This window comes from Enhydra lutris, unplaced genomic scaffold, assembly GCF_002288905.1.
Source record: "Enhydra lutris kenyoni isolate GAN:26980312 unplaced genomic scaffold, ASM228890v2 scaffoldscaffold26, whole genome shotgun sequence".
In the NCBI taxonomy this organism is placed as follows: domain Eukaryota; kingdom Metazoa; phylum Chordata; class Mammalia; order Carnivora; family Mustelidae; genus Enhydra; species Enhydra lutris.
Window position 1 is genome coordinate 9,416,610 of NW_019154110.1, and position 27,082 is coordinate 9,443,691.

The 27,082-nt window shown below is 50.0% G+C and overlaps 1 protein-coding gene across 1 annotated transcript in view; it reads left to right on the plus strand.

Moving 5' to 3' along the window:
• The window catches only part of LOC111151579 (unc-45 myosin chaperone B), a 30,839-nt gene extending 4,196 nt beyond the window's left edge, over nt 1-26,643 (plus strand). Inside the window, exons 6-20 of the mRNA XM_022509653.1 lie at nt 2,214-2,381; nt 2,959-3,127; nt 6,656-6,826; nt 9,220-9,391; nt 12,193-12,493; nt 13,487-13,581; nt 13,754-13,895; nt 14,622-14,762; nt 17,035-17,162; nt 17,563-17,629; nt 18,390-18,503; nt 18,878-18,993; nt 19,859-19,976; nt 22,674-22,829; nt 25,385-26,643. Coding sequence (XP_022365361.1) covers nt 2,214-2,381; nt 2,959-3,127; nt 6,656-6,826; nt 9,220-9,391; nt 12,193-12,493; nt 13,487-13,581; nt 13,754-13,895; nt 14,622-14,762; nt 17,035-17,162; nt 17,563-17,629; nt 18,390-18,503; nt 18,878-18,993; nt 19,859-19,976; nt 22,674-22,829; nt 25,385-25,645 — 2,319 coding nt within the window. The 3' untranslated portion in view covers nt 25,646-26,643. The remainder of the gene's footprint in view (nt 1-2,213; nt 2,382-2,958; nt 3,128-6,655; nt 6,827-9,219; nt 9,392-12,192; nt 12,494-13,486; nt 13,582-13,753; nt 13,896-14,621; nt 14,763-17,034; nt 17,163-17,562; nt 17,630-18,389; nt 18,504-18,877; nt 18,994-19,858; nt 19,977-22,673; nt 22,830-25,384) is intronic.
• Nucleotides 26,644-27,082: the final 439 nt, after the last annotated feature.

Sequence of the window (27,082 nt, forward strand, 5' to 3'; positions counted from 1 at the left end):
ATTTATTTATTAAGATTCTTTAAAATGTTAGCCTCCGTTTTTTTTTTTTAAGATTTTATTTATTTAATTGACAGAGAGACAGATAGAGAGGGAACACAAGCAGGGGGACTGGGAGAGGGAGAAGCAGGTTTCCCGTTGAGCAGGGAGCCTGATGTGGGGCTTGAACCCAGGACCCTGAGATCATGACCTGAGGTGAAGACAGATGCTTAACGATTAAGCCACCCAGGCACCCCTTTATTAAGGTTTTTAATTTACTTATTTGACAGAGAGGGAGATAACGAGAGAGGGAACACAAGCAGAGAGAACAGCAGAGGGAGAAGCAGACTACCCACTGAACAGAGAGCCCAATGCTGGGCTCAATCCCAGGACCCTGGGATCATGAAGTGAGCGGAAGACGCTTAACAACTGAGCCACCCAGGCACTCCCGAATGTTTATATTTGTAAGAATTTGACAGACAGTGCCTGGGGAATTTGTGTTAGTTTTATGGTCAGTAAGTCCATATAATATGCAGATACCTTTAAAACAAACTGTTGTGAAGACTTAGTGAGTTGTTATTGATAAATGTGCCTGGACAAGTAGAAAGCCCTTGTCTGATAGAATGGTGATCGCTCTGGTGGGGCTTGCCTGGGCTTCTCTCACCCGCCTCGTCCCCAGCATCCCACTCCTCCTCTGCTTGCTCGCCTTCTCCTACTCCTGCCTCATGAGTTCTTCCTGCAACCCCAGCTTCTCAGGTTCTGCTGAGGCTGCCTCTCCTGATCTGGGGCCAAGGTATATGTATCCTCACGGCTTTAAGGTGGGAAGACATTGAGGAACTTTCTAGCTCAATTGACTAATTTTGGAATCTGGGATCCAGAGAGGTGCCATGACTTGCCCAAGTTCATGCAGCTAGCACAGAGTAGAATCAGAACTCATACCCAGAACTTTCAAGACCCTTCTCCTGCTCTCTCTGTCCACCACCTTCCTGAGAATCCTTGTAACTTCAGATTGCCCCGAACAGGTAAACAAACTCCAAATGCCAAAACCATATTCAAGGGAGAATTTTAAAGGAAAATAATTCTCCATGTAAAAACATTTCACTTCTGTTAAAAGATTAAATGGAGCATATTAATAATTTTGAGTTTATTTGAGCAAAATCGATTCGAATGGGGTAGCCCCAAAACAGGAAGTGTTTAGGAGCTCTCCACCCGCAGGAGCTGGGGGAAAGACTTATAGAAAAGAGGTGGGACCAAAGCAACCAAATTATTTGATTTACTATAGCTTAAGCAGTTACATTACTTGGGAAAGCCTAGCTGTCTGTGACTGGTTGTTCTTGAGTTTCAATTTCTTTTTTTTTTTATTTTTAAATTAAAAAAAAAAGATTTTATTTACTTATTTGAGAGAGAGAGAGAGAGACGGGGGAGGGAGAGCGTAGCAGTCTGCCTGATGAGCAGGGAGCCCGATGCAGGGCTCGATCCCAGGACAGCAGGATCATGACCTAAGTTGAAGGCAGACGCTTAAACTGCTTGAGCCACCCAGGCACCCTTAAGTTTCAATTTCTTAACCGTGAGACATTATAGGCTTAGGTTTGGGTTTGCTTATATTAGTTTCTAGGGCATTAAAGCCACTCAGTCTAGGGCCTCCTTGTTTAATTCGTTTAACACCTCAATACCTTTTTTTAGTCCTTATCCATCAGCATATATACACAGTTTTGTTTTAATGTAAGTGCAATCAGAGCGAACCTACTATTTGGTTTCTGTTTATCAGTGTTTGTTTTTCCCCAAGCTGCGGGTCATCTTTTTATTTATGACTTTGGTGGCTATATTTTGTTGAGTTTGTCTTTATGCAAGGTGTTTTGTTTCTTCTTTTGAATCATTCTTGGGCTACATCACTGGGAGTTTGATTACAGGGAAAGAATCCATGTTTTGAAAATCCAGTCCTGGTGTCTGAGTGGCTCAGCTGGTTGAGCATCTGCCTTCAACTGGGGTCATGAACTTGGGGTCCTGGGATCCAGCCTCGCATTGGGCTCCCTGCCCAGCTGGGAGTCTACTTCTCCCTCTGCTCCTCCGCTCTAGCTCTCTGTCTCTCACTCGCACTGGCTCTCTCTCAAATAAATATCTAAAACCTTAAAAAAAAGAAAAGGAAAGGAAAGGAAATCCATTCCTTCCACCAACCCCTGCATGGGCTCTCACTGCCACACCTCCTCCATGGCCCCCATTGTGTCCTCCCGCCTCAGGCTGCCAACAACCTCATCGTCCTAGGGCGTGAAGAAGCAGGGGCTGAGATGATCTTCCAGAACAACGGAGTGGGCCTGCTGCTGCAGCTCGTGGACACCAAGAGGCCTGAGCTGGTGCTGGCTGCCGTGAGGACCCTCTCGGGCATGTGCAGTGGCCACCGAGCGAGGGTGAGGGCCTGGGCTGAGGGCTGAGGGTGACATGGGGGTGGGGAGCGGCTGGCAGAAATAGACCCTGGTGCAAAGTCTAAGTTGTGTCCCCTTCCCCCATCCTTGACTGTATGGTCATTGTATGGACTGTATAATTGTATGCAGAGATTGGTCAACTGCATTTCCCTTTGAGCTGGAAATGCCTTTATGCAAAGGTAAGGTTATTGAAAGTGGTTTATGAGGCAGAGCTGAATGCAAAGGCTGTATGGTTGGCATTTTATCTTACTAAATCTTCCAAACCCAGTTCATATCGTGCACTTAGAGGACATTTCAATGCGGACTCACCACATCACACATGCTCAATGGCCCCCGGGTGGCAGGTGGCTCCTGCGTTGGACAGCCCAGCTTTCAGACTCTGGAAAGAGGCGTGTCTTGTTTCTGAGGGCTTTCCCAGACTGTGGAGTCCAGGAGGCACTGACTGCCCGGGGCGTATCCCTCCAGCAGGGGCGGGGTGAGGCTGGTCATCCCCTACTTCCTTACCAGCACGGCAGCTGGAAGAAAGACAGGCAGCTGACGGTGGGTTCTGCTGGGGGTTTAGGCCACCGTGATTCTCCATGCGGTCCGGATAGACAGAATCTGTGGCCTCATGGCCGTGGAGAACGAGGAGATGTCTCTGGCCGTCTGCAACTTGCTCCAGGCCATCATTGACTCTCTGTCGGGGGAGGACAAACGAGAACATCGGGGGAAGGAGGAAGCCCTGGTTCTAGGTAGGAGATGGTCTTCTGTGTTTGTCGAGGGGGTGGGGGCCAGGGACAGTCAGTTGCCCCTCTCCGACAGCTCAGTCCCTGTATGTGGAGGTGGTCTGCTTTTATTTTTATATTTATTTTCTAATTATAAAACTAATAGAGGCATAGCAACATCGTTTTCAATAACATAAAAGTGGAGGTGGTGCGCCTGGGTGGCTCAGTCAGTTAAGCCGTTGACTTTGGCTCAGGGCATGACCTCAGGGTCTTGGGATGGAGCCCCACATTGGGCTCCCTGGTCCGAGGAGAGCCTGCTTCTATCTCTCCCTCTGCTGGCCACTCCCCCTACTTGTGCTCTCTCTCTCTTTCTGTCAAATAAATAAATAAAACCTTTAAAAAAAATTAAAAAGTAGAGGCAACTCAAGGGTCCACGCAGGGGTGAATGGAGAGATAAAATGGGGTCTATACACACAATGGAATAGTATTCCGCCTTCAAAAGGAAGGACATTCTGACACAGGCTACAACATGGATGAACCTTGAGGACATTATGAGGAGTGCAGTAAGCCAGGGACGAAAAGATCAGGGCTGCTTCAGTTGACTTATATGAGGTATCTAGAATAGTCCAAATCATGGAGGCAGAATGTAGGATGGTGGTTGCCGGCGCTAGGAGCAGAGGAAATGAGTTGTTTAGTTTTGGTTTTCACAGGTTAACAAAGTTCTGGAGATGGATGGTGATGACGGCAGCAAACAATGTCAATGTTCTTTTTCAAAGATTTCATTCATTCAACAGACAGAAATCACAAGTAGGCAGAGAGGCAGGCAGAGAGGGTAGGGGAAGCAGGCTCCCTGCTGAGCAGAGAGCCCGACGTGGAACTCGATCTCAGGACCCCGAGACCACAACCCGAGCCGAAGGCAGAGACCCCAACCCACTGAGCCACCCAGATGCCCCAATGTCAATGTTCTTAATGCCAATGAGCTGGATGCTTACAAATGGTTAAAATGAGGGATGCCTGGGTGGCTCAGTTGGGTTCCCTGCTCAGCAGGGAGTCTGCTTCTTCCTCTACCCCACCCCTCACTCCCCCACCTCCTTGTGCTCCCTCTCTCTGTGCCAAATAAATAAATCGAATCTTTTGGTTTTTTGAGATTTTATTTTTATTTATTTATTTGACAGAGAGAGACACAGCAAGAGAGGAACACAAGCAGGGGGGTGGGTGAGGGAGAAGTAGACTCCTCGCTGAGCAGGAATGCGGGCTCAATCCCAGGACCCCGGAATCATGACCTGAGCTGAAGATAGACATTTAGCGACTGAGCCACCCAGGCGCCCCAAATAAAATCTTTTTTAAAAATGATTAAAATGGTTAAAACGAGGGACGCCTGGGTGGCTCAGTTGGTTAAGCGACTGCCTTTGGCTCAGGTCATGATGGAGTCCCAGGATCAAGTCCCACATCAGGCTCCCTTGGCAGGGAATCTGCTTCTCCCTCTGACCCTCCCCCTTCTCATGCTCTCTCTTTCTCTCTCTCTCATTTTCTCTCTCTCTCTCTCAAATAAATAAATAAACTCTTTTAAAAAATGGTTAAAACAATAAATTTTATTCATGTATATTTTACCATAGCTAGAAAAAAGTAACAGAGACGTATTGGAAAAATTTGGAAAAATTCAGAAATATGTAAAGACAAAAAAAAAAAAAACAAAACAAAACCCTCTGTAACCCCACTCCAGATAATAATTACCACTGCCATGTGTGTCTTTCCAGACTTTTTTTTTTTTTAAGATTTTATTTATTTATGTGACAGAGAGATAGTAGGAACAGTGGGAGCAGCAGATAGAGGGAGAGGAAAAGCTTGGGTAGAGAGCCCGATGTGGGGCTTGATCCCAGGACCCCGGGATCATGACCCGAACCGAAGGGAGACGCTCAACCAACTGAGCCACCCAGATGCCTAGGAGTCCTAGATTCTTCCTCTCTTTCTTTCTTTCTTTCTCTCTCTCTCTCTCTCTCTTTCTTTCTTTCTTTTTTAGATTTTATTTATTTATTCAGAGAGAGAGAGATTGTGAGAGAGCACAAGCAGTGGGAGCAACAGACAGAGGGAGAAGGAGAAGCAGACTCCCTGCCGAGCAAGGAGCCCTACGTGGGGCAGGGATCTGACTGAGCCAAAGGCAGACGCTTAACGGACCGAGCCACCTAGGTTCTTGATGTGGTTCTGACTTATTGTTGTAATGGTCAACAAGTCATTCCTTTTCTGTGCTAGAACCACTGGAGGGTCCGAGATGGCTCACTCGTATAATGGGCGGCGAACTGGAGATGCTGTCCAGGACACCCTGGTTTTTCTATTTGTGGCCTCTCTAGTGGGCAGCTTGGGTGTCTGTATAGCATGGTGGCTGCATTCTCAATGCACAAGCCCCAGTGTACAAGTGCTTTTAAGCTCCTGGGGGTGCTGTAAGTCCCATGACCAACCCGGGGCCAGAGTGCAAGGGCCCGAGAACCTGGATGCTGAAAGGGGTGGGTCATGGGCGGCCACAGTGTTCTTGGGAAGTAGAGAGATGTTGGACATCTTTGCTAAAGAATTCTTCTAGATGCTGATTTCAAATCTATCTCCTTGTAGCTTCCATCCCCCTCTGACTGCAGTTCTGCCCTCTGAAGAGTCACAGAACAAGTCTGTTCTCTTGCCCTTATCTGGGAACAAACTATCATGTTCACCGATGACTTTCCTTGTCCAGTTAAATAGCTTCAACCTTCATCTGTCATTAATATGACATTTTTGGGAGATCCTTCCTTTTCCCCAGTACCTCCCTCCCTCCCTGCTTCCCTCCCTCCCTTCCTTGTTGCCTGTAGGCTTGCTTTCCTGCCTCTCTGCTTTCCTCCTTGCCTTTCCTCTCCGCCTGCCTCCCTCCCTCCTTCCCTGCCTCCCTCCCTCCTTCCCTGCCTCCCAGCCTCCTTCCCTGCCTGCCTGCCTGCCTGCCTTCCTCCCTCCCTCCCTTCATGCCTGCCTCCCTGTCTGCCTTTGGCTCCAACCTTAGAATGAGAACAAAATTCCCTAAGATGTAGAGAAGTCAGACAGGGCAAAAGCAGGAAAAAGCATTTACCTTTAATCCCCCAGGGGGCAGGCATCCCATCTGAGGCTTGAATTCAGGCTCCCAGCAGGTCTGAATCTGCAGGGAGTAAGATGTCTGTAAGGAGTATACATTTCTTTTCTGGAAACATTTTGTTCAATCAGTTTATTAAAAGCTACATGAAGCCTCCCTGGCTCCCTGTCAGTCATGTCTAAGAATAGGGAAATTTCTAAGAACCAGAGCTGTTCAGGGATGGCGTGAGCTGTAGTAGAAGTCAGTACACAGGGCTGAGTGACTGGAGGCCCACTTGGGGGTATTGTCTAGGGATTTCTCTCCCTTTTTGGGGGTGAGATGGGCAATACTATACCCTCCTGGGAAATTCCAACATCCAGGAAGCAGTGGATTTCTTGTTTCCGGAGTCCTTCTAGAAGACTCTGCCATTGCGGGTCCTATAGGTCTGAGGCTCCCTCCTCTCTCTTTACCCCTGTCCTCTCTTTCCTCAGACACCAAGAAGGACCTGAAGCAGATCACCAGCCACCTGCTCGACATGCTGGTCAGTAAGAAGGTGTCTGGCCAGGGCAGGGATCAGGCCCTGAACCTGCTCAATAAGAATGTCCCCAGGAAGGACCTCGCCATTCACGACAACTCACGTACCATCTACGTGGTGGATAATGGTGAGGAGATGGGAGGGTCTGGAGCTCAAGGCAACCTTTGGAGTGGGCACCAGGGTCTTTGGCTCTGAGCAGAAAGCAGAAGAGGTGTGGCCCTTGCCGGGGACAAGGCATTAGCTATTAGGAACCCCCAGGGGCTGGTGAAAATACAGATCAAGGCACAGCTCTGAATTCAGGACCTGAACAAACCCAGAAAATGTCCAAACACACTGGAAAACACCTGGGCAGAGTTACCTCACCAAGGGGGGTGATGCCAGAGACAAACAGGACTCCCCCGACCATGGAGTAATGTTCCTGAAATCTTGTGGTTGGCAACATACTCTGCGGGCCTTCTAGAAGGGAGAAAGGGCATCAAGTGAATTATATAAAAAGCACAGTAATGACGTTCTGGCGGAGGGTCCCTAAATTGCCCAGCTCCAGGTGTTACCCTTACTCCCAAATCAGATTAAATTGTTGGGAAGTCATTCCCATGGCTTTATAATCTACTGTGGTGAACTCCCACAGGGTTAAGAGCCACAGACCATCCTTCATTTGAAAAGGCTCAGGTTAGCTCTCACCCGTTTGAAATGTATCTTCTTTTGATACTGTTTTGGTTTTCACAGGTCTCAGCAAAGTGTGCTGTAACAGATTTTTCCAGGGCTTATAAACCTCCTCCCTCAGCACCTCTCCTCCCTTCCCCCCTTCTCCTCCCCAGTTCTGGTTCTCTCTGCATATACTTCAAAGGGGGAACCACAGACCTCTTTCTCTCTGCACTAGGACCGAGGTCCAACCACACAGTTAATGGAAAGGGCAGGTGGGGAGCAATATTTGTTATTCAAGGCACTGAAGAAAAGTGCTCTTGGGTAAAAATAATGTGGACTCGCAAATCCTGTTACACTCGTGAGAAGCTGCCTTGCTGAGGAGCTCCTTGTACAGGCTGGTCTGGGAGACTCGCACCAGGGAGCCATTGGAACATCCTGCCTCAAGGGAGCTTTTGGGTTCAGGGAGGGGCAGTGATGGATGGGGACGAGGTCCAGAGGGTTCTAGCAGAAGAGGAATGGGATGTTCAAGGCAAGAGTGGGACTGGAAGGCAGCGTGGGGGCTGAGGTTGGGGACAGGGTGGGAGGTGGGGGGTGTATTCAGTGGCTATCTCTGAAAGCCAGACTGGGGAGGTTGGGTTGGTTCACCGACCCCCTCCTGTGACTCCCCATCCCTGCCCGTACTTCTGTGTGGGTGGCAAAGTATGCAGGACCGAAAATGTACTGGGGAGAGCTTTTAATTCCCTCCCAGCGTCCAGAGTTTCATGGCTCCTGGCATCTGCCTTGAGTTCTCCTCCTGCTAACCTGCACCAGCTGAGGTCGGACCAACTCCTTGCCACTCCTAAAACCTGGCTCTGAAGTCAAGCTTTCAGGGGTCCCAGAGGCAGCATAACATAACAGTTAATATCATGGGCTTTGAAGTCAGGTGTGGTTGGGACAGGGTCCTTGCTGTGTCACTTGCCAGCGGGGCAACTTACTTGACTCCTCCATGTCTTGGTTTTTTCCGCTCTGAAAAACGGGAATAATGATTTTTAACCAGGAGGGTTTTGTTATGCAGCTCTTGGTACGTAGCAAGCGCTCAGAATAACTTACTACAATTCTTTGTTGAAACAAATTACCCCATCTGAGGTGTCACCACTCTGTCCTTCTCACACCTTCTGTCCTTTTCACAGCTTATTGTAGTCTTTATGTGACTGTTCCTTATTGCATTGTGAGCTTTCTGAGGAGAAGACTGCATCCTTCAGATTAGTATTCACTGCCTCAAAGATGCTAATTTATTTATTCACGTATTCTTTCATTTATCCAAGGGATAGGTAATGATTGGATTAGCCTAATGGGTAATAGGAAATCAGTGAAGATTCTTCAACAGAAGAGAGGAGAAGAGATAGTAATTACAAATAGCACATGTAGCACTTACTAACTAAATAATAAATGCTCACTGAGTGATGATGGCATGTCTGGACTGGGCCCAGCCGTACATGATCCCATGGGGTCCTCAAACGCTCTGCGGTAGGTAGGTACTATGTTCCCACTTTACAGATGAGGCATGGGGAAAAGAGAATATCAGATAGTATTTGAGGAAGGTTATACATCAACCCGCAGGTTGCTAGCACTGGTACGGTCCTTGGAGATCAGCTCGTCCTAATTTTGTAAATGTGAAAATAGAGGCCCACCCACAGCGGGAGGTGAATTGCTCACCTAGGGGCAGAGTCAGGGGGAGAACGCGGGTCTCCCGGCCCCGTGCCAGTGCCCTTCCCTCCGGATAAGGCATGTGTTGCCTAAAGGCAGGCTGGAGAGAAGCTGGTGTTAAGACAACCGAACAAGATGGTGTGTTTGTGCAGACAGACCCCAGCAGATCTGCCATCGTCTGTCCTGCAGGCCTGAGGAAGATCCTGAAGGTGGTGGGGCAGGTTCCAGATCTGCCATCCTGCCTGCCTCTGACCGACAACACCCGCATGCTGGCCTCTATCCTCATCAGCAAGCTCTACGATGACCTGCGCTGTGACCCAGAGCGCGACCACTTCCGCAAGATCTGTGAGGAGTACATCACGTGAGTCTCATGGGATCATGTTCTGTGTTAGTTAAGGGCTCTGTAGCCAATCACACCCAAATTTTGCAGCCTGAAGTAATTGTTCCACAATGCAACCGCTGTTTGGGAGTGGTTAGGCTAGGTGGATCTGGCTTTGGGGCTCTCAGGAGCGTACAGTCTTACATCTGCCTGGGCTGCCGTCTTCGGAAGGCTTGACTGGGGCTGGAAGATATCTGCTTCCAAGATGGCGCACTCATATGGCTGGCGTGCTGGTGCTGGGGGTTGACAGGAGGCCTCAGTTCCTCCCGGTGTACCCTGTCCACAGGCTGTTTGAGTCATCACCGCATGGTAGCTGGCTTCCCCAGAGTGAAAAATTCAGAGAGAACAAGGCAGAAGTGGCAGTGTCTTCTACAACCTAGCTTCGGAAGTTGTACACGATCACTTCTACCACATTCTTTTTGCGAGAAGCAAGCCATCAAGGGTGGTCTACGTTTAAGAGGAGAGGGTTAGGCTCTACCTTCTGCATGGAAGAGCGTCAAAATATTTTTGGACTTATTTTAGACCTACCATTAGCACCCACTTGAAGGAATAAATATCAGCTTCTCCAAGAGGGAGACCTGGCTCTGTTGAGACCTTAAGCACTCTGTGGCCTCAATGAGCCTAGACAGAAACCTGGGACCCTCAACAGTGTCATTCTGGTCTCCCCACCACCACTCTGCCATCGCTGTGACTCAGATGCTCTCTCTGAGTCTCTTTTTTCTTTATGTGTCCCCTCCCTTCTCCTCTCACTGCTGCACCATCTTTTAAACCTTTATTCCAATGATCCTTGTGCTTGTAAATTATTCAGACTTCTGGGACCCCACCTGACTCTACTAGTAGTCTGGGCTGTGGCTCAGGAAGTTACGTATTTAAAAAGTATCCCAGGAGACCCTCCTGGGGCGCCTGGGTGGCTCAGTGGGTTAAGCCGCTGCCTTCGGCTCAGGTCATGATCTCAGGGTCCTGGGATCGAGTCCCACATCGGGCTCTCTGCTCAGCAGGAAGCCTGCTTCCTCCTCTCTCTCTCTCTCTGCCTGCCTCTCCGTCTACTTGTGATCTCTCTCTGTCAAATAAATAAATAAAATCTTTAAAAAAAAAAAAAAAAGTATCCCAGGAGAGTCTTGGGAGGATGGAGACGCTCTGCTTTTCCTTTCTCCCTTCCAGGAGTTGGCAAACTTTTCTTCTAAAGGGCCAGAGTAAATATTTTACATTTGGTGGGATGTGTACCCCTCTGTTGTATATTAAAAAACAAAACAAAACACAAATAAAATGCTTTAAACTATAAAAAACATTCTCAGCCTCCCAAATTTGGCCAAGCAGCCCAAGTTTGCCAGCTCCTGCTCAATCCCGTAGCTTCCCCTGAGCCCTGACTGCTTCACTGAAAGCTCCTCTGGGCTTCTCTGGTCTTTCTCTGCCTCAGCTTTGGCTTTTGGACTAGCTTCCTGAGTGTCTCATGAGGTCCCAAATTTTGAGTCCCAGGAACTATCGCCCCGTCAGGCTTCGGGAGGGTGGAGGTTTTGGGACGAGGGCCCCTCCCAGCCAGCCTGCCTCTGTGCAGGCCTTGTCCCTGCCTGAATCAGTCACAGAGCCTGAACAGGTGGGGTCACCTCCTGCAGCACAGGCACCTGAGGTGACCACCCCCAAGGACATAAGCCACCCTGCTTAATCAGTGGCTGGGGCAGGGGCTGGGTGGGTGCAGTGAGCTGAGCGGGCAGCCCCTGACTGATTATGAAAGGCTCTGGCTTTCCTGGCATGGAGCGGGCGTTGGAACTGGAGGGGCTCTCTGAGCTTCCAATGCTGACCCTCACCCCCACGGGGACTTGCCCAGGTCACCCAGCCCAGCAGAGGCAGATGTGGGATCACAGCCCAAGTCTCCCACTCGGGCTCGGTGTGGCCTTCTCCTTTCCAGTCCACTTTCTTCCATTCATCACACTGTGCACGTCTGGTCCCTCACATCAGACTGACCTGGGGAGATCATGGAAAGATCAGAAGACTTGTCATCTCTGATATTCCCACACGGACAGTTTGCTGTAGAGTAGATGATGGTCTTTTCCAGAAGCAAGGCAGACCCCTCTCTTCCTAGGGGGAGGGCCTGGGACCAGACAGGAGAGTAAGCAGTTCAGGCTACCGCATGACTTGGTCGCATTGAGAATGATGCTGGGTGCTGGGCACCACAGTACGCCCTTCGGTGTTGTAAGTGTTACTGTACTGTCCCATTAGACATCCCAGCTGCTGGGAAGCCCGTTCATGGACAGCTCTGGCTTGTAACCTCTCTTTGGAACCTCCCTCAGCTGGAGACAGCTGCTTCATCCTCCCCAGGGCAGCCAGCATCCAATGATTCATCCTTCCTCACAGCTGGAAACAGCTCTGGAATGTGTTCCCTGATGTAAGCCTCATCACAGACTGAGGCTTCATGCTGGCTGAGTTGTAGCCCATTGCATCCCTCTGACAAGTCATGATTCCTTTCCTTTTCCAGCATGAGCTGATCCCAAGAGCTCTCCCTAAAAAAGTTCGTGCATGTCAATCCCCATCCTTCTGAGTGTGTTTTTAGGGACACAACCCATGGTGTGTCTGTTCTATGACTTACCCTCACCATAACTCTGATCAGTAGTAGTACTTTACCATCGGTTTCTAGATCAAGAAGCTGAGGCTCAGAGAGGTTCATTGAATTGCTTAAGGTCACACAGCGCATGAATGGTTCGATCTGGGATGTGAATTCAGGACTGTCTGCCCCAAATCCCAGCAAACTCAGCCAGTTCCCTTGACCACCTCGCCCTCTGTTTTAGGGGCAAGTTTGACCCTCAGGACATGGACAAGAATGTGATTGCCATTCAGACGGTGTCAGGGATCCTGCAAGGCCCCTTTGACCTAGGCAATCAGCTGCTGGGACTGAAAGGTGTGATGGAGATGATGGTAGCGCTGTGTGGCTCGGAGCGCGACGTAGACCAGCTGGTGGCCGTGGAGGCCCTCATCCACGCATCCACCAAGCTCAGTCGTGCCACCTTCATCATCACCAACGGCGTGTCACTGCTCAAAGAGATCTACAAGACCACCAAAAACGAGAAGATCAAGATCCGCACACTGGTGGTGAGTGTCAGTACCAGACACGGTGCCGGGCACCAGGGACACCAGGATGAATGAGGCGTGGCCCCTACCCTCAAGAAGCCCACACTGTAGGGGGCCCTTGGACCCACCCACGGGCCCCCGCAAAGCTGGGTGATGAACAGGAAGCTCTGAGAATGTAGATTCAGAACAGTGGGGCCTGCTGTGTAACCTGGGAACCTCTGCCTCCATGTTTTTGAACCATGCTAAGCCTGAGGAGCTTCTATCCAACAAGTATTTTATGAGCAGACTCTAAAAAGTCAGTTTGTGTCCTTACTCAGTTTCTGGATGGCACAGGTCACCTGTTTCAATGTTTCTGATTTCATTTTTACAGAAAGTCTTTTCATGGGTCTTTTATTTTGCTTGTAAACCATTACAGTAACAATTTGAGCCACTGATGTGTTTTTCTGGGTATATCATTTTTTAAAAATTTTATTTACTTATTTATTTATTTGACAGGTAGAGATTACAAGTAGGCAGAGAGGCAGGCGGAGAGAGAGAGGAGGATTTATCATTTTTTTAAAGAACTAATTATAGCTTCTGCCATCATGAGTTTTCTCTTATGGAAGGCATGTTTTTCCTAATAGAGAAATTTCTCTTGGGTAAGGTTCTGCATATCTGAATTCATTACCCACAAGTCTGGTTTCTGTGCCAGTTTTTGTGCAAGAATAACTTTCACTGCTGTAGTTTCAGATAAGATGAGTATTGTCTTGTGCTTTTTCTTCGAAACAGCAGGCACTAGACATCAGAGGGTCCAAATTGGTCTAGCTTCATGAGCATCTGCCTTATCCTAGAAGCTGAGCTCAGGGAAGGCGTCTTGGAAGAGGTGACACCTGAGTGAGTTTTTTAGTAGGCACAGAGGTTTATCCAGGCAAAGATAAAGGGACAAAGTGTTCCAGCCCCAGGGACTGGTTTGAGTAAGGCTTTTTGCCCCTAAGTGTATCTGATTCTCCAAGCCTCTCCTCACTCCCACACCAGGGACTCTGTAAACTCGGCTCTGCGGGAGGCACGGACTACGCCCTCAGGCAGTTTGCGGAAGGGTCCACGGAGAAGCTGGCCAAACAGTGTCGCAAGTAAGGGAGTACTACTTCCCCAGGCCCGCCACCAACTCTGGGGGATGTGCTCTAGGGGACGCCACATCGTGAAAGCCAACCCCCCCCGCAACTCCCCATTACCCTGACATGGCTTCATTCTCTTGACCCGAGCCCCGGCACCACGCCCAGCACTCTTCCCCCCAATTTCCAGGTGGCTGTGCAATGCGTCCATAGACACCCGGACCCGGCGATGGGCCGTGGAGGGTCTGGCCTACCTCACGCTGGATGCCGACGTCAAAGACGACTTTGTCCAGGACATCCCCGCCCTGCAGGCCATGTTTGAGCTGGCCAAGGCAAGCGTGGCCCACACGTCCTGCCTCAGGAAAGGTCTCCCAGGTTCAGGCTTACCGGGCCCTCCGCTGAACCTGGGAAATGAGATTCCTGTGTCTTCATCCCAGCTCTGGCCCTACTGCTCATGTCAACCAGTTTGGTTATTTCCCCCGTCTGGCCCCGTTTTACCTGACCATAAAATGGGCTCATGACTCCTCATGGCTTCCAGGCAGCGGGAAGATGAACAAGAGGATGGTATTTTTTCCTGGGACCCTCAGGAAGTGAGGTCTTGGACTGAGAGGCAGTGCCTAGCCCTTCTGGGCTACTCCTTCCTTCCCAGGGCTTCCCAGAGTCCTTCCCTCCTCTGCTGGACTAATGCCCTGGCTCTTTTCCACCCCCAAAGGGAGGAGGGGAGGGAGGGAATTTCCACCGGGGTTAGACCAGAGGTGTCCGGCTCCTACCTGGCCCCCATGGCAAAGCGTGACTGACGGACTGGGCTTTTGAAAGAGGCACAGAGTAAGCTGTGCACTCAGGGGGCCCCCACCCATGCTCTCAGGGGTGCTGTAGCAGGTTCTGCCCACCCTGCCCAGGTAGAGCCCGTTCCTCCTCCCTCCTCCCTCTTCTGCCACTCTCTCTTCTCCGAGCTGGGTGGCACTGGCCAGGCCAGGGAGCTGTCTTGGAAGCAGAGACTTGTTCTTAAGTTTCCTTTCCGCCTTACTCCTCCTTGTCCCCCTACCCCGTGACTCTAGACCTCTGACAAGACTGTCCTGTACTCCGTGGCAACCACCCTGGTGAACTGCACCAACAGCTACGATGTCAAGGAGGTCATCCCCGAGCTGGTGCAGCTTGCCAAGTTCTCCAAGCAGCACGTCCCCGAGGAGCACCCTAAGGTGGGTTAGGGATGATGCTGGAGGGGTCTGTGCCACGAGGCTGCCAGAGAGGTGCACGGAAAGACAGGGACGTCTGGGTGCTGTGTGTGTTTGGGAGGACTTGGTATAGGACACAGAGAGACTGAAGAGGATCGTGGCTAAATTTCCCCCACTAAGTGGCACTCATTCTCCGCCCATTTAGGTTTAATGTTTTTTGCGGGGTGGGGGGTGAGACTATTTATCATCTGAAAATCAAGTGGAGCCATGATGGACGTTTTGTAATTTATGTGGTTGGTTTATGGACATCAGACTGTATTTCGTGTGTCCAACACTTATAGAAATTTCGTTTCCTGGATTTGGGGATGTGGGTGCTAAGTAGGAATAATGAGGGGGGAGAGATGCCAGCCAGTCAGTAGTAGCCCAGATGTCACAAATCCCCTCGGAGCCCTCCGCAGGGATTCCCTGCCCTCAGGGGTGTGTTTTGTATGTGGTTGAAACACAAATGTATATGCATCGTATTTCCAGCCAGTAAAAGATGAAGATTTTTTTTCTAATGGTCAGAGTACTATAAACCACATCGCAAAACAAACAAAAAGGTGGACAGCAAAAGAAAGAACACGACCACGCACTGTGACATTACCTCCCCTTGACCACTATCAGCATTTTGGTGTATTATATCGCCTACCAGAGGCTGTTTTTCTCTGCACATCTTTTTTCTTTTCATAGTTGTAATTAGAATGTTGTTATCATTTTCTGCCCAGTTTTGGGGAAATAGTTGAGGTGTTTTCTATGCCATTCTTTTTTTTTTTAAGTTTTTATTTAAATCCCAGTTAGCTTACAGTGTAATGTTAGTTTCAGGATTAGAATTTACTGATTGAACACTTCTGTATAACACAAGGTGCTTATCACGACAAGTGCCCTTCTTATTCCCTGCCACCTGCTGTGTCATTCTTGCAATCGGTTGTTTTTTTTTTGTTTTTTGTTTTTTTAAAGATTTCATTTGTTTATTTGACATACAGAGATCACAGGTAGGCAGAGAGACCAGCAGAAAGAGAGAGGGAAGCAGGCTCCCTGCTGAGCAGAGAGCCTGATGTGGGGCTCGATCCCAGGACCCTGGGATCATGACCTGAGCCGAAGGCAGAGGCTTTAACCCACTGAGCCACCCAGGTGTCCCTTGGAATCCATTTTTAAAGCTGCATAGTGGCTCATGCAGGCAAGAATATATAGCATTTTCTGCTGCTGTAAATTTCAAATGTGGCTTCTAGAGATTGCCCACAACTGCCGGCCTCTTCCCAGTCACTTCCAGAATTATCGGTAGAGACTGTTCAACTCTGGGGCTGACTTCGGATTTTCAGCACAACCCAATCCATTGTTTTGTCAACCTTATCTGCTCCCTATCCCCTCCTCCTCCTGCCTAAGTCTCCCAACCCCCCGAATAAAAAGCTAACCTTTTGATCATTTTGGATGATCTCTTTGATTTCACTTCTCTGTGAATGAAGAATCTTTGGGATGATTTTTCTTTTTTCTTTCTTTCTTCCTATTTTTTTTTTTTACTTTGAAACAGATTTTTTTTTTAATTATTATGTTATATTGGGCTGATTGTCTTGCCACACCAGCTTCTCAGGCTCTATACTGGGAGTGGGGGAAGGGAGCAAGGAAGAGGAGAACATGCCGGACACCCCCTTGGCTCTTGTTTTGGCAAAGGGAATCTGGAAGAGTATATGAGTTTTGAATTACTGCGGTAACAAATTGCCACAAACATAATGGCCTAAAACACAAATTTGTTTTCTTCCAGTTTTAAAAAACTTCCATGGGTGACCTATTTCCAAGTTAGAAGTCTAAAATCAGTCCCATTGGGCCAAAGTCAAGGGGGTCACTAGGGCTGGTTCCTTCTGGAGGCTCCAAGAAGATAATCTGTTTCCTTGTCTCTTTCAGCTTCTAGAAGTCACCTTCCCTGGCTAGTGACCTTAAAGCACTCCAACCTCATGCTTCTATTGTCACATCTTCTATTAACTCTGACCCTCCTGCCTCCCTCTTATTGAGAAGCTCAGGGTTATCAGATAATCCAGGATTATCTCCCTGTCTCAAGATCGCTCATTTAATCCTAGCTGCGAATTTCCTTTTTTTGCCGTGTAAGGTACGAGTCACAGGTTCTGCAGATTAGGACGTGGACATCTTTGGGGGCCGTTATTCAGCCTGCCACTAGCAGTCAGAAACGCACCGTCTTTCGTTCCCAGGCAGATTGGCCTGGTGCTCAGGCTCCTTCGCCATTGCCACCCTTCCTTCCCCCCAGGACAAGAAGGACTTCATAGATACGCGTGTGAAGCGGCTTCTGAAGGCTGGGGTCACTTCCGCGCTGGCCTGCATGGTGAAAGTGGACAGTGCCATCCTCACCGACCAGACCAAAGAGCTGCTGGCCAGGTGGGGCTGCAGCGGGCCAGGGCTGGGATCTGAGGGGCCTGGGGGCAGGAGGCTGGGGGCGAATAGAGGTGGCAGCGGGTGGTAAATGAGTGAACGAGCCATTGGTGGGCCTGGAGAGGAGACAGAAGGGGATCAACACTGAAAAGCAACGTGGCGGGACAGGTATCACAGGTGGGCATTTGCGCTGGGTGGAAAGAGGTCACTGTCCCTCCTGGTTACCTGCTTCCCCTCACTTGGCTTCACTTTCTCCCCAGCTCCTTGTATCCATGGCAGTGTCTGGCCAAGGTGGCTAATGCTGGGGCAGGTGCAGCACTTTCCAAGGCTTCACCGGGTCTGACTGGCTGGCCCGCCGATGCCTGGGAAGGGTGTACATTACGTATCCTTCATCCTCGCCCTACAGGGTATTCCTGGCCCTCTGCGATAACCCCAAAGACCGAGGAACCATTGTGGCTCAAGGCGGTGGCAAGGTAATTGGTGGGATAAGGTTTGCCATCCTAGAAGGTGATCCACTGGGGAGGAGCCCATGTGTGTGCACGCGCGCATGCGCTCACGCTCTTTGCCTGACCCAAGAATAATGTACCCCATGCCCCAACCCAACCTCCTGGAATACTGTTATTCAGGTATCTGTCCTGTCTGTGCTCATGGCCCCAAACTGACTTCTGCCCGATTTTAGGGTGTGGAATTCCATTTTTCCTCCTTGCTGTTGGAAGGAAGCATGGTACAGGTGCATGGACCGTGGACTTTGTTGAAGAAGATTGGTCTTTGCATCCTTGCTTGTCCCCTTTTTAGCTGCATAACTTTGGGCAGATTACTCAATCTCCCCAAGCTAGTTTCATCTGTAAAATGGGGGGGAAATCTTGCAATCATTCTGCAGAATGTCACAAGGGTTACAGAAAATACACTTGAAGTTTTGGCTCATAGTAGCTGCTCAGTTAAGTGGCTGCGGTGATGATTAGGTTTGACTGCAGTCAGGGAGGAAAAAGTCAGCGTGTTGCTCCATTTATTTCCCCCAAAACCAGCAGTGTGGATGGGTGGTGGCGAGTGTAAGTGGAGACGAGGAGGCGTGCCAAGAGCAGGAGTGTGAGTCCGTGGGTCTGTATTTAATTGTTCTCCGTGATGCTCCAGGCTTGCTTGCATTATAGAGATAGACAGCAGCTGGAGAGGGAGGATGGGAGGAGAGGCCTCTGGATGTCTGTGGCAGAGGAGTGACCGTGACTTCTCTTGCAGGCGCTGATCCCCCTGGCCTTGGAGGGCACAGACGTGGGCAAGGTGAAGGCAGCCCATGCTCTGGCCAAGATTGCCGCCGTCTCTAATCCGGACATCGCCTTCCCCGGGGAACGGGTGGGTGCCAGGTGCTGGGGGGGGTGGGATGGGGCAATGGGAAGAGTCTCCTGTGTTCCTAGGGGCCTTTCCCCTTGTCACCCTACCCCCGGCCTGGGAGGGGGCATGGTGCCATCCCAGAGAGGGCAGTAAATTGGAGGTGCCTGGACTCCAGGCTTGGCTCTGCCTCTGACTTAATGGGACTGTCCTCTTAGACACCAGGGTTATCTGGTCTGCAAAGTAAGGGAAATCCTGACTCTCAGGATCATCGTGGAAGCTGCATCGGACCGTGGGTGGGAAAGCACTTTGGGAATTCTAAAGCGGGGCACCTGTAAATGGTAGGGTCTGCAGGTACATGCTTTCTGCCCGACCCACTCCTTGACCCTTCCACGCAGGTGTATGAAGTGGTCCGGCCCCTCGTGAGTCTCCTGGACACACAGAGGGATGGGCTCCAGAACTACGAGGCTCTCCTGGGCCTCACCAATCTGTCTGGGCGGAGTGACAAACTCCGGTGAGTGGGGTGGGGAAGGAGGGTTGGGGGTGGAGAGAGTCGCCCCAGAAAGGATTTGGAGGAAGTTTCACATAGAGTGTATGCTTCCTCTGAGGACAGGACCAAAGGCAGTGGGTAGAAACCTGAAGTGGGAGGGATTTGAGTTTGCACATAGTGAATGTGTGAAGATGAAGGAGATTATCAAGGCAGTTCTTTCTGACTAAAGTAGTAAAAAAAAAAAAATACCCAGGTGGATGGTGGGAATTCCTTCTTGGGAACAAGGGGATGGGGGAGAGAACTGGGTTGTGATTCTTTCAGTTGCAAGGGGCAGAAAACTCAACTGCAGCTGGTTTGAGCATAAAGGGAATTTAGTGACTCATGTAAATAAAAGTCTGGGGTGACCAGATGCAGGTGCGGCTTGATGCAGGCGTTACAAAGCTTTCCCACTTCCCTACTTTCTTTCTTCTCTACCGTTCCTCCTACCTCCCACTTTCCTACTTCTGTCCACTTCTGCTGCCTGTGTCATCTTTATTCTCAAATGGGCTCTTCCCTTCTGTCACGATCACAGGGGTCATTCCAGACCTCACATCTTCTTGGCTTCATGTCCGGCAGGAGAGAAAGAAGACTTTCTCTCTGCAGAAGACTCTACAGCCTGGTGACATGTTCATCCCAGACCCCATGGCTATGGCCAGGATGCTATACTGTCATTTAGTTTATGCCCATTGGTGCCCTCCCTGGAGCTGGTATCGATGTCATCCAAATCACGCTGGCTGAGGATGTGGGAGGGAACCACCAACAGGGCGGAATGGCCCTTGGGTGGCCACAAACTCCAAATGCTCCTCCCTAAGGACTCAGTGGCCTCCCTTCCCCACCTCTCACACCCTAGACAAAAGATCTTTAAGGAGAGGGCCTTGCCAGACATTGAAAACTACATGTTTGAGAATCATGACCAGCTGCGGCAGGCGGCCACAGAATGCATGTGCAACATGGTGGTGAACAAGGAGGTGAGGCGGGCTCGGGATGGGGGCGGGCTCGGGAGAAAGGGGCGGGCTCAGGAGGAGGGGGGCGGCGGGCTCAGGAGGAGGGGGGCGGGCTCAGGAGGGGGGCGGGGAGGGACCTCGGCAGGGCGAGCCAAGCCACAGGGCAGGGCCTGGCGTGAGATTGGGGGTTACAATGATACTAAGGTAGCATTTTGCTGGAGAACCCAGGAACCCCTGTATCTCTCCTGGCTTGCAGCCCCCTTCCCTGTAGGGATCCTGAGAGGAATACATGCACCAAGGAGACAAAGGAAAAGCACACAAAATACTATTGTTCTTAGCTGGGGGATTGACCCCTAGCTTGAGCTGGGGACATGGAAGATACCATTTCCCTAAATTCTTCATGTCTGAATAATAATCTTCTCATAGCAGAGAAGGATATAAGACCAGGGCCTCTTAGAGACCAAAAGAAGCTAGATCACTTACATTTTATCAAAGCTCCACATGTGTTAAAAAATGAGGAAAAGCAAACACAGATATAAACAATTTTAGGATATTTTAAATGTTAACGTCTAATGAACTGTTGCTGTTTCCATGGAAACTGTAATGCACTATAACTGTGTTCTTCACAGAGGAATTATAGGATTTATAAAAATAAAATGAATTCAGAACAATGCCAATGGCCTTATGGTCCAGTAATGGGAAGAAATTATAATCACATGGTAAATGAGTGTCTTCTTTCTGTCCTGCGAGAACTGCCAAGCCTGTAGATATAACCTCATCTGAGGTAACAATAGGGCCAAATCCGAGGCCCTTCATGAACATGAGGGCCAGGCTAAGTGGCCTTTATGGGCCTTCATGTAGGGCTGAGTGGGAGACCTTTTCTCTTTTCTCTCAATTCTTTTTTTTTTTTTTTTTTTTGGTTTTTTTTTTTTATTTGACAGACAGAGATCACAAGTAGGCAGAGAGGCAGGCAGAGAGAGAGAGAGGTGGAAGCAGGCTCCCTGCTGAGCAGAAAGCCGGATGCGGGGCTCGATCCCAGGATCCTGGGATCATGACCTGAGCCGAAGGCAGAGGTTTTAACCCACTGAGCCACCCAGGTGCCCCTCTTTTCTCTCAATTCTTAACTCAAGGTCCTGGATCTTCCCACAAAAGCCTGTTGAAGTAAAATAAAATAAAATAAAAATAAAATAAAAATAAAATAAAAAGACAGGATCTATCAGGGAGCTGGCCTGAGACTGACCTGGGGGGGCTGGCAGCCTTTCGGAAGGGAGTGTATCCAAAGGAAGCGTAGGGGAGGGACAATGGGAAGGGCGAGCAGGCTTCCCCTGGGAACATCTAAATAAGCAGTGCTCCCAACAGGATAGAAATTCATTTCTCACTCATATCACTTCTGTTCACATTTGGATCCAGTGGCTTTTTTCTTCTTCTTCTTCTTTCTTCTTCTTTTTTTTTTTTTTTTAAAGATTTTATTTATTTGTTTGACAGACAGAGATCACAAGTAGGCAGAGAGGCAGGCAGAGAGAGAGGAAGGGAAGCAGGCTTCCTGCTGAGCAGAGAGCCCAACTCGGGCCAACTCGGGGCTCGATCCCAGGACCCTGGGATCATGACCCAAGCCGAAGGCAGAGTCTTTAACCCACTGAGCCACACAGGCGCCCCCAGTGGCTTCCTTCTAAGCAATGATTTGGATCCAGGCTTCTTTGGCCATCAAGAACTATCTGTGCCCCACACCCCAACCAAGAACTGTCTCCCTGTCTGCCACTCTGGGAGAGGTCTCCATTTGAATGGGGAGAGAGACCACAGGAAAGGCCCCTATAGTTCTCCGCCATGGTGGCCTGGCAGTGACAACTATCACTCTCTCTCAGGTTCCATGACGAAACTAGTTTATGGCCACATCTACATGCAAGAGATGGGGAATGTAGTCCTTTTGGGGTATCTGCTTCCCAGTTACCACTGTGCCCTTGCACTGACCATCTCTGCCATCCTCTCGTCTCTGAGGACCACTGCTCCAGCTTCAGGGAGATGCAGGGGGAGGGTCATAACCTGGGCAGCTGTGACCGACCTTTGACCTTTTTAGAGCTCCACTTCTAGGAAACCCGACCCAACAAAATGCCCTTAAATTTGATCAACCAGATTTTATCATGGAGCAGGTGGTGGTGGTGGGGACCAGTGACCTCTGAGACACGTCAAGGCACTGGGCCCTAGGAGCCTCTTCTCCTGGTTTAGGGTCCATAGGAAGCTAATTGCTCGCTCTCTTGTTGAATGGCACAGCAGCTCTCGATCCGTTTCCTTCTCTTGCCCAATTCCGCTGCCTTCAGGGACTGCAAAGCCATTTTAAGGCAGACCTGGAGGCCCATCTGTTGTGGGAGAAACATACCAGCCTTCCCCAAAGGGAAGAGAAACACCGCTCTTTGGGCAACAACTCCCATTCATGGGTGTGTGCCTGCTCTTTCCTCTGGTGCGGGTAGCTGAACGCAAACAGGGGTGGTGGCAGATGCTGTATGGAGAAACCCTGACTCTCTTTAACTTTGTACCTGAAGGAGTTTATAGCCCCTTTATCCAGCTAGTCAGAGGAGACTTCCTGGGGGAGGTGACAGGGAGAGCTGCTCAAAAGAAAGCTCTGAAGAATTTTGGGTCAGAGAACATGGCTTCAGATGCTTCTTTCCCTTTCCAGGCTGGCAGGTGGGGGCATTTTTCTCTGAGCCATGTACCCCCCCCCCATAGGTACAGGAGAGGTTCCTGGCTGATGGGAATGACCGGCTGAAGCTGATAGTGCTGCTCTGCGGGGAGGACGACGACAAGTTGCAGAACGCAGCTGCGGGGGCGCTGGCCATGCTGACGGCAGCTCATAAGAAACTGTGCCTCAAGATGACCCAAGTGGTGAGAGCGGGTCCCGGGGGCAGGAGGGGGACTACCTTGCGTGATCCTCTGTGGGGAGACCAGCCTCTGTGCTAACACTCCCCAGGCCCTGGTATCTGTTCCTCCCAGCTTGGAAGGAGGGTCTACGCAATCCCTTACATCCATTATGGGGTCGCCCCACTGTAATTTCAACCAGTGACTTCGGTGGTGCTTAAGGCTCAGGACTTCGGAATGATAACATGGAGGACCACAGTAACACTAACTACTGCTGTGGGGCCCCCAAGCTCCCCAAGAGGGCCATGGACTTGGCGGGGGTACCATAGGGAGCTTGTGGTTTGGCAAAGACATGGCAGACCCTCTTACGTGAACGTGATGCTCAGATCCTTTGGTGGGACCGTGGCTGTCTCAGCAAAATGGCATATGTGCAATCGTGAACATGGCGGTGCCAAATGAAAATGTCTTCATTTCACTGAACTGAACCTAGTTTGTGGGCATCAGCTCCCCGGAAGGCAAAACACGTAAGCGTCCCCGTTCACATGTACTCAAGTCTGCTTTAAAGGCAGGCTCTTATTTTTTTAAAAGATTTATTTATTTATTTTAGAGAGAGCATGCATGCAGTGGGGAGGGAGAGGGAGAGAGAGAACCTCAAGCAGACTCCCCCACGGAGCAGGGAGGCCAAGGCGGGGCTCGATCTCATGACCCTGAGATCATGACCTGAGTTGAAATCCAGAGTTGGGTGCTTAACCCACTGAGTCACACAGGTGCCCTGCCCCTGGCAGGCTCTTTTTAATGGTCAGTTTAAGGTGTGTGTGTGTGTGTGTGTGTGTGTGTGTGTGTGTGTGTGTGTTTGTGTGTGTACGTGCACGCACACCTTCTCTGAGCTGCACGGGTGCTTATGCTGTCCGCACAAGAGAACAAGAGAAGGGTCTTTCTGCCAGATGTAGTTCTTCCTGGTTGGTCCCTGGGGTTTGGCATTTCCCCCTGAGGCAAGTTTCTCAAAATTGTAAGGTGTGTGAGTCACCTAGAGGGCTGGCGAAATACTTCAGTAGGTTAGGTGGGGTGCTTTCGGCCTGGCGACCACACTTTGAAACCCCCTGCCCTAAAGTGGCCTCTGCGGAAGTAACTGGTCACATGACTTCTGCCGACAGACTCCCACAGGGCACTCTGACTTGCTCACTTCCTGGGCTTTAGGTGCTGCTCGGAATGTTTATGTTTATTAAGTTCTTCCAACCTCCCAACAGCCCTGGGTGGTGGGTGAGGTTATTTTTGTCCCTACTGACCAGAGAGGAAAACAGTGCAGAAACGTAACTAGCTCAAGGCCACGCCACCAGGTAGTTGGGAAGGGATTGGCGTCCTTCAAGATTGCTGACCCTCTCCTGGACACTTCTTCCTTCTTCCTGAGGGGCTCCAAAATCTTAGCTACATTTCTATGCCTGGGAGCAATGGCATGGGACCCGTTATATTACCCGTCAGCATGAAACCTTCCCCTCTGTGCCTGCCTCCCCGTCTGCGAGGGTGCATGTAGGAAGCTGTCCCCGTTGACACATGGAGGGTGAGGTAACAGGTATGAGGAAGCAAAGGGGAAATCCTTGGATTAGTGGCTAAAATCATCATCTCTGTCCACTTCTCTGTTGAGCTTTTACTATGCTCCAGCCCCCGTGCTAAGCTCTGTCCATGCACCATATCACTAAACCACCACAATGTGAATAAGTAGATATACCACATGATGGAGGGGCTCCTGAGACTCGGAGAGGTCAAAAAACTGATCTAAGATCATATTTGGTAAGTGACTAATCTGGGACCTGAACCCTGGTCTCTCTGACTCCAAAACCCAGACCAATAATGATGCTACTCTGTTGCTCATGTCTGTTGAATGTGGTAAGAGTCAAGCCTCCTGGTTCTGTTCTTAGCTCCAACTCTGTCTCTTGGGATAATCAGATGGTCTAGAGTCCTGCCTTCCCCATGCACTGTAGTTGGGCTACTTCACAACTGTAGGGAGGGGTGGAGGAGGGATGGAGGAGAGGCTGTACTCCAGACTCCAGTGTAAATTCCACTGGAAGTCAGGACGAGTAGAGTACAAGCCCCGGGCATGCCTGGAGCTCATATTTCTAAGGGCACTTAGGTTGGCAGAAGCAGGCATTGGCCCTGTGCCCGTGTTAGAATCCTCCATTCTGAACACCCTCTATCCCCATTCCAATCAGGCATGCAGTGGGCCTGTCCCTTTGCTTCTCTAGATGCTTAAAAAAATAAATGGACATTTGAGTGTTTATTCTCTACTATTTTCATATGTGTGATCATAGCTGAGTTACTTCCCCTTCCTAGACCTCAGTTCCTCCACTTATAAAATGAAAGGGATTGGATTATGTCAAGTCCCTTCTATTTTTTGGATTCCTGCCCTGGCTCTGGTAAGGAGGAGGACATCTGCAAGCTAGTCCCAGTGGGCTCAGGTAGGCGTATGCTGAGTTCCATACACATAACCAAGTATGTGCTTGCCTTCTGTTTCTCTTGTCCCAAATGTCCAACCACAATCCCTCCACTGATTCTCTAATCCTTCTTTATCTACGTCTCCCCTCCAGACAACGCAGTGGTTGGAGATCCTGCAGCGGCTTTGCCTGCATGACCGGCTGTCAGTCCAGCACCGGGGCCTGGTCGTTGCCTACAACCTGCTGGCTGCCGACGCTGAGCTGGCCAAGAAGCTGGTGGAGAGTGAGCTGCTGGAGATCCTGACTGTCGTGGGCAAACAAGAGCCAGATGAGAAGAAGGCGGCAGTGGTGCAGACAGCCCGGGAATGCCTCATCAAATGCATGGATTATGGCTTCATTAAACCGGTGTCTTAGACAGGGGCCCACAGGGCTGCTGGGGCTGGTCCTGTATTCTGAAGAGTCCTAAGCCGGGAACTCAAGGGGTATCATTTCAGCTGGGGATCTTAGCAGTGACTATGAAGTCTCCATATAAAAACCAAGACTTGAGTGTTCCCTGAGTTGTCGACCTTCCCCTTTGCCCTAGGAAATTTTGGATGTTTCATTGGCTCTCTTGCTGTCTCCTTACAACTATCAGGTTGCAGAAAGTCCTAGAATAATTTTCATCTATGATTCAGAAGACAAGTTGGATAATTCTTTCTGTACCCATTCCAAAGGCCAGGATAATGGGCTGAATTCTTTGTATTTTGGGAAATGGGTTGTGTGGTAAGGTAGGACCTAACAGGTGTGTGAATAGAAAGGTTAGTGCTACCACATCTGGATGCTGAACTCTGCTGGTTTTTGTAGAGAGAAAACACCTTTCGTGGTCGTTCCCTAAATGGAAGTAACCCCAATGTCCATAGAAAATGGATACATTGGCATTAATGAAATTGTGATTTCCCCCAGGGAATGGCGGGCATCTGGCCTCGGAGTGTTTAGGAAACATAAGCTTTCTGGGCAGGAGAGCGGGCAGTGGTGAAATGCATTCTGTACACCTAGGTTGAGAGGTAGGTTGGCGGGAGGGTGCTGGTGAGAGCAGCAGTTGGAGCCGGGGTTGGCCTACACCCCCGGAGCTCCCACAGTGTGTGTAGTCCGCAGGAGGTGCAGTCAATCAGCTCTGCTTACAGCCGGCTCCTGAGTCCTTTCCGCCTCTGCCTTCCTGGGCCTGTTGGGGTCCCGGCAGGGCACCTGGCACCGAGCCTCGTACCACATGAGTGTCCAGGAAATACTTGCTCATTTCTGTTTTCCCTGAACCCCAGCACCAGCGCCTTTCACCATCTATCAGTGAATCCCAGCTCCCTGGAGGGGCTAGGAAATTCTGCCTTTGACACATCTGCTTTAAGAATTTAAGGGATAAGGGATACCTGGGTGGCTCAGTTGGGTAAGCGTCTGCCTTCGGCTCTGGTCCTGATCCCAGGGCCCGGGGATCCAGTCCCACATCCTGCTCCCTGCTCAGTGGGGAGTCTGCTTCTCCCTTTGCATGCTGCTCCCCCTGCTTGTACGATCCCTTTCTCTCTCTCTCCCTCTGACAAATAAATAAATAAAATCTTCAAAAAAAAAAAAAGAAAGAAAGAAAGAAAGAAAGAAAGAAAAAGAATGTAATCCGTAATACAAAAGGGGAAGAGTGGGAGGCTTGATTTCCTACCTCCTCCCCACCGCGCCCACACTCGCTTCCAGCCCTGGGTGGGGGGCAGGGCACATCTGGGCAAGTTGAAACAGAAACCCAACTGCTGGAAGCGCCCCTGGGGTGAGGGCAGGAGAGCCCAGGCGGGGGGGGGCCACCCACTTTAGCCACCGCTGTGGTCCTAACAGGCA